This window comes from Protobothrops mucrosquamatus, unplaced genomic scaffold, assembly GCF_001527695.2.
Source record: "Protobothrops mucrosquamatus isolate PMUCROS unplaced genomic scaffold, P.Mucros_1.0 scaffold4552, whole genome shotgun sequence".
In the NCBI taxonomy this organism is placed as follows: domain Eukaryota; kingdom Metazoa; phylum Chordata; class Lepidosauria; order Squamata; family Viperidae; genus Protobothrops; species Protobothrops mucrosquamatus.
The window spans coordinates 14,325-21,354 of NW_015390456.1; the positions used below are offsets into that span (position 1 = coordinate 14,325).

Consider the following 7,030-nt stretch of genomic DNA (forward strand, 5'->3'; position numbering starts at 1 on the left):
AACTTGAGTGGATGATGATAGATGGATGGATAAAAGAATAGTTGGATGATGGATGGATAGACAAGTTGAGTAGGTGGATTGGTGGATGCATGGAAGTTAGAGAACTTGAGTGGATGATGATGGATGGATGGATGGATGAAAGAATAGTTGGATGATGGATGGATAGACAAGTTGAGTAGATGGATTGGTGGATGCATGGAAGTTAGAGAACTTGAGTGGATGATGATGGATGGATGGATGGATGAAAGAATAGTTGGATGATGGATGGATGGATGATAGACAAGTTCAGTAGATGGATTGGTGGATGCATGGAAGTTAGAGAAGTTGAGTGGATGAGGATGGATGGATGGATAGATGGATGGAAGGACGAACAGAGATAGATAGATAGATAGATAGATAGATAGATAGATAGATAGATAGATAGATAGATAGATAGATAGATAGATAAAGTTGAATAGTTGGATGATGGGTGGATGGATAGATATGTTGAGTAGATGGAATGGTGGATGCATGGAAGATAGAGAAGTTGAGTGGATGATAGACAGACAGACAGACAGACAACAGAGAAGTTGAATGGATGGATGATGGATGGATGGACGGACAGACAAGTGGAATGAAAGAATGGATGGGTGGATGATAGAAAAATAAATATTTCAAAGTCTTTCCCCATGAGGGAACTGCTCTCCAAACCTTGGGGGGGGGGTGTTTCTTCCCAACCTTAACTCTCTTTTTGAAGACGTGGGGTGTCTCTAAACGTTCTCCCCGATATCGGTTGCTTCTATCATGCCCAGAAGTGCAACGGCCGCCTGTCTCTTTTCTTCGCCTAGATGGCCACCCTCCAGCTCAACGTGTCTTCGAGGGCAGCCCAAGGCGAGCGCAAAGCCGTTTTCGTTCTGAACGCCAACAGCAGCTTCGTTCTGACAATCCATTCCGACGAAAACTGCCGCCTCCTCGTCATTCACGTGAGTTCTAGTCCATAGCGGGAAGGCAGGGGGGGGGCCAATGCTAGGATTTTGGACCTCGTGGGCTGCAGTTCCGCAGGCCACGTCGCTCGCAAAGGAGAAGCTGGGTGGGAATCCTGTCTCCCTCTTAAGAGACTCGCTGCCCTCCTAATAATCTCGAGTTCCACTTTGGCACCGGCATTGTGGCGTTGGAAGCAGCCCTTGAGGTCATCTATTCCAGCCCTCAGGAACGAGCAGGAAAAAGATGAAGAAGGCCAAGGAGAGGAGTATGCCAGTTCTACTTTGGATTTTCAAAGGCTCGGCTTTGATTGATTCATTTAACACTGGATATTCGGGACCCATTCGCATACTGTAAAATTGGGGACCAAAGGCACCCAGCCAGCCGTGCAGTAGAGGCCCTCAAGCGATGAAACGAGATTGCACAATTTTCCACCCCTTGCACAACAACCCTGTGGGGTAGGGAGGTCGCCCGACAGCCTGGCCCCAGCCCCCTAGTAGTTTTGCCCCGTCTAAACAGAGCCGCGAAGCTGAGTCTCCCTTTTGCTTGACTCCATCACGTCTGTTTCCTTTCAGCTGCGGAGTTTTTCTGTGACGCACAAAAAATCGGAAAAATGACCCATTTCCTCTGGGCCTCGGCTCCAGCCGGCTCACGCTCAGTCCGGGCAGTTTGTAACTTTAAAAAAAAAAAACACACAAAACTTTTTTTTTTTTCCTATTTGTGTCTAATAATAAAAACGGGCTGACAATGAGGATGGGAGGGGATTCAGGCACAAGCCGCTATCTGATCGAGCGTGGCACCATCGGCTCATGCCAGCCACCCTCGCCGGCTTGCCTTCGCCATGCCGGGCCCAGCCGGGGGGGAAGCAAGAGGGCGGTGGGTGCCAGGACTTGCTCAGACTGAAGTGGCTGGCGGGCAGCGGGACGGGGCGGGGGCCGATTACGGGCAGAGATGGGGAGTGTCCAGGTTTTGGAAAACCCCCAGCAGATTGCCAAACCAAACTAGGATCCCTTCTTGGTCAGGCGGTGCCAAATTCTGCTTTTCACTGGGAAGTGGAAAGGTCTGGGGGGGGGAGGAGAAGGGAGGAAGGGAAGAATAATTAAATCAAGAAAGGAGGTAAGAGAGAAAGAAAGGAGGAAAGAGAGAGAGAGAAAGCGAGAAAGAGAAAGAGAGAAAGAGAGAGAGAAAGAAAGAAAGAAAGAAAGAAAGAAAGAAAGAAAGAAAGAAAGAAAGAAAGAAAGAGAGGGAATGGAAGTAAGGAAGGAAGAAATGAGACAGAAAAAAGATAGAGAGGAATGAAAGAAAGAAAGAAAGAAAGAAAGAAAGAAAGAAAGAAAGAAAGAAAGAAAGAAAGAAAGAGGGATGGAGGGAGGGCGGGAGGGAGGGAGGGAAAGGGAAGGAAGAAGTGAGAGACATAGAGAAAAGAAAGAGAGAAGGGAGGGAGGGAGGGAATGTAAGGAAGGAAGAAATGAGACAGAAAAAAAGATAGAAGGAAGGATGAAAGGAAAGAAGGAAAGAAGGAAAGAAAGAAAGAAAGAAAGAAAGAGGGACGGAGGGAGGGAGAGAGGGAAAGGGAAGGAAGAAGTGAGAGATAGAGAGAGAGAAAAGAAAGAGAGAGGAAGGAAGGGAGGGGATGGAAGGAAGGAAGAAATGAGACAGAAAAAGAGAGAGAAATGAAAGAAGGAAGGAAGGAAGGAAGGAAGAAAGAAAGAAAGAAAGAAAGAAAGAAAGAAAGAAAGAAAGAAAGAAAGAAAGAAAGAAAGAAAGAAAGAGGGAGGGAAAGAGAAGGAAGAAGTGAGAGACAGAAATCGAGAAGAGAGAGAGAGATGAAGGAAGGAAGGAAAAAGAGAATGACACAGAGAAAGAGAAACAGAGTGAAGAAATAAAAATAAAATTTAAAGAAATCTTCCTAACCTCCTTGCTCAAACGAAAACAGCCCTTAATTGTTCCCCAAAAAACTGATTTATCAACCTAAACTCATTCATAACAACCCGGAGAGCCAAAACTGAAACATCAGCAAAATTCAGCTTCCTCAAGACAGAGAGACTGTATTTTATTATTATTATTATTCTTGAAGGGGGGGGGAATTGCAAACATGTCTCGTGGGGGGGGGATGACAGGATGCTCTCTCGCAAAGGCCTGTTTTGAAGGCGGCCGACCTCTCAGGAATTGATCCTGGACGACGCCAAAATCGGAGTCTTTTCTGGGACTTACACGGCAGACAACAATGAGTTATAAAATCCCTTTGATCCTGGAGGGAGATTAGCTCTGCTTGCAGAGAAGGGACTCCGAGTCTCTCACTTTCATCCTTGGGGGGGGGAAATACAGGGCAAAAACTACAAATAGCAATTGTGTTGTCCCAACACGCGTCGTCGCTTTGTAAGGTCAAAACATCCGGGGACAATTCCCAGCCCAAAGCCAGACCAGCACTGGGCTGAACAGACAAATCTGAAGAAGGGAATTTGGTACACAAGTGTCCGTCCACTTGCAACAGTTGGTGTAGTGACCAATGACAATGACACCGGGGGGGGGGGGGTAAAAGGGACTTTACGACCGTTTTTCATTCTTATGACCGTCCTCCTTGGTCACGCGATCGAAATTCGGACCTTTGGCAACTGGTTTCGTATTTGTGACGGCGCGATTCCACTTTGGGGAGCTTCTGTCGAGGAAACTCCACCGGGAAGCCGTGTCACTAATTTAACAACCGCAACGGTTCACTTAACCGAAAACATGGCAAGAAAAATGGTAAAAGACGGGACAAAACTCATTGAACAAATATCTGTATTTCAAAAGAGACTTTCAGCTTTTCGTTCCCTCTAAAACCATCTCTGTCATTTTTTTACACCAGTAATAGCAAAATTGGGGTGTCATCAGCACTCAGGTTTGCAGGCTGGAGTACCCTAAATTCTTATAATTTTTTGGGTTCCCAAAGCCCTGGAACTGTGTTTCTTTTTAAAAGATGTGTTGTTATTTTCAGATATACATGGATGGTCACAATAATACGGAAATAATCCAAACCCCTCTGAAGTTTTCTCTGCCAGTTTTTTCTTTCTTTCTTTCTTTCTTTCTTTCTTTCTTTCTTTCTTTTTCTTTTTTCCTTCCTTCCTTCTTTCATTCCTCTATCTTTTTCTGTCTCATTTCTTCCTTCCTTCCCCTCCCTCCCTTTTTTCTTTTTCTTTCTTTCTTTCTGTCTTTCTTTCTCTTTCTTTCTTTATTTCTCTTTCTTTCTGTTTCTTTCTTTCTCTCTCTTTCTTTCTCTTTCTTTCTTTCTCTCTCTCTCTTTCTTTCTTTCCTTTGGCTTGTTTTGTTTCATTCCTCATTTTTAAACATTTTTAAACCCTTTGCAAACCACCCTGAACAGCTATGGAGTCCGGCACCGTATACATTGATATTCCCCATCATTCATAATTATTATTCTATCACTAAGGATGTTTGCTGAAACATTATTAAGTTTGCTTAACATTCAGGAAACATTGTAAATAAATTAACATGGCTGGCAAAAAAATTGCCGTTGGTCGATATCAAATAAACTATTGGAAACCAGCAAGAATGATGTTGCTTAAACATTGCTCAGTTGCTTAGTATTAATAACTATTGTAATAAATAAACAAGAATTAAGCGGTCCGAGTTTCAGAAACATGAAAAATGTATCTTTCGTATTAGCTGCACGGGAGCTAAATCATTTCCACCCAGCATTTGGGTACTGAGTTCTAGTCCTTGACTTATGACAACTGAGGCCAACATTTCTGTCGCTAAGCGAGACAGCTGATAAATGAGCCTTGCCCCCATTTTACGACCTTTCTAGGCCACCGTATCGCTGCGGCTGTTAAAGTTGTTAAACGAATACAGCTTCTCCCTTGACGGAAGGTTGCAAAAGGGAATCACGTGACGCCGTCCGTCATAAATACAAGTCGGTTGCCAAATGTTTGACTTGATCACGGGGGACGCTGCCACGTCGTTAAGTGTGAAAAGGGCTCATAAGTTGCAACTTTGAACTGTCACTAAATGAACTGTTTTAAGTTGAGGACTACCTGTACATCAACATCATCATAATAATAATAAAAGTTGGAAGGGACCTTGGAGGTCATCTAGTCCAACCCCCCTGCTCATTATTATTGTTGTTGTTCCTGTAGGGTCCTCGTAGCTACGTCATGCCTTCTTCCCGTCATAACTCCACCGCAACCGTCCTGCCTTTCTCCGGCGAGCAACTTTTGACCTGGGCCAAGGAAACGTACGGAGGCGTCTCTTCCTTTGCGGAGTTAGAAGACCCTCAACGGATTCTCTTCCGAGTAGGGAGAGGTGAGTATTGTTAAAACCTTGCTCGGTAGAGATTTTGCCCCCTCCCCAGCTCAGCTTTCTGTGGGACCTCTCAGATCATTCAAAGTCCCTTCCAACCCCTATGAGTATATGAGAAGAACAAAGCGATGCTGTTGATTTTTTTTTCCTTCCTTCCTTCCTTCCCTTTTTTCTTTCTTCCTTCCTTCTTTCTTCCTTACACTTTTTCTTTCTTTCTTCATTCCTTCCTTCCTTCTTCCCTTCCCTCCCTTTTCTTTCTTTCTTTTTCTTTCTTTCCTTTCTGACTTTTTCTTCTCTTCCTTCCCTCCGTTTGTTCTTTCTTTCTTTTTCTTTCTTTCTTTCTTTCCTTTCTGACTTTCTTTTTCTTCTCTTCCTTCCCTCCATTTGTTCTCTTTCTTTCTTTCTCTTTCTTTCTCTTTCTTTCTCTTTCTTTCTTTCTCTTTCCTTCCCTCCCTCCCTCTCTCCCTTCCCTCTCTTTTCTTATTTTTTGGGGGGGAAAGGGAAAAAAGGGAAGAATAGATGTCCAGAAACATAGTGATGAATTAGAAGAGTAGGGTGGCTTGGACCCCCACCACCCCATAAATTCCAGGTTGGAGGTCTCCCTTCCTTCCTTCCTTCCTTCCCATGAAGATGGTGGAGAAATCACAGCTCTTCAGAAAGGCTGATCATTTCTCTCTTTGTGTCAAGAGCCCAGCACGAGCAAAGATTGCATCTTGGCGCAGAATTTCAACGCCGAGTCCTATCTAGAGGTAGAAGTCCTTTCCCACAAGGTGGAGATCTGCTTGGATTCCCACAAAGCATCTGGAAACGTGGCTCACATCCTGTGGCTGCAACAGAGTCCATCAGACGAGAGGTATGATTTGTCCGGGGTGGGGGTGGTGGTGAGTTAGAAGGCCACAAAAATTGTCCTTTTTCCTGAGGTTGGAGAAGAAATAGAGCCCAAAGGTGTTTTTTTCAGGAGGCAACTGGACTTTCTGGGTTTTCTTTGAAGGCGTTTCGCTTCTCCTGCAAGAAGCTTCTTCAGCTCTGACTGGATGGTGTGGAATGGAAGGATTTATACTCCTTGCAAACAGCTGGTCATTTGCCTTCTTTTAGAGAGTCGTTGAGGCCACTTGGAGGTTTACCTGTGTCCTCAGGGTCTCCTGAGTAGTGCAAATGGGTGTGGAGCCTTCTTGGCTCAGGATGCTTTCTGCCCTGTCTCCCTTCCCTGTGGGCAAACCTCCAAGTGGCCTCAATGACTCTCTAAAAGGATGCAAATGACCAGCTGTCTGCAAGGAGTATAAATCCTTCCATTCTCCACCATCCCGTCAGAGCTGAAGAAGCTTCTTGGAGGAGAAGCGAAACGCCTTCAAAGAAAAACCAGAAAGTCCAGTTGCCTCCTGAAAAAGCATCTTTGGGATAACCACAACCTGGAGGACTGAGAATCTCCACAGACGAGAAGAAATAGACTTCACACCTTTTTAAAGCTTCCATTTTGAAACCGACGGACACCTTCACCTCGGTTCTCTTCCAAATGTTGTGCTGCTTCAAATTTCATCCTGGAGAGGGGGGGGAAGTGTGCACCTGGGTGTGTTTTTATGCCAACTTTGTGCAGTGATCAAGTTAAACAAAAGGGAAATCTGGGCCAAAATCAGCATCCTGCACAGGGCCAAACTAAAATCCGATCGTGATTGTTGAATATCTGTGATTTTGCTTGAACGTCTAGACCAGGGGTAGGCAACCTTGGCTCTTTTATGACTCGTGGACTTCAACTCCCAGAATTCCTGAGCCAGCA

At 44.9% G+C, this 7,030-nt stretch overlaps 1 protein-coding gene across 1 annotated transcript in view; it reads left to right on the forward strand.

Moving 5' to 3' along the window:
- LOC107299114 (endoglin-like) overlaps nucleotides 1-7,030 on the forward strand; it is a 31,844-nt gene that overhangs the window by 10,107 nt on the left and 14,707 nt on the right. The window contains exons 3-5 of the mRNA XM_015828481.1: nucleotides 828-962; nucleotides 5,094-5,259; nucleotides 5,944-6,109. Of these exons, the coding sequence (XP_015683967.1) occupies nucleotides 828-962; nucleotides 5,094-5,259; nucleotides 5,944-6,109 (467 nt within the window). The remainder of the gene's footprint in view (nucleotides 1-827; nucleotides 963-5,093; nucleotides 5,260-5,943; nucleotides 6,110-7,030) is intronic.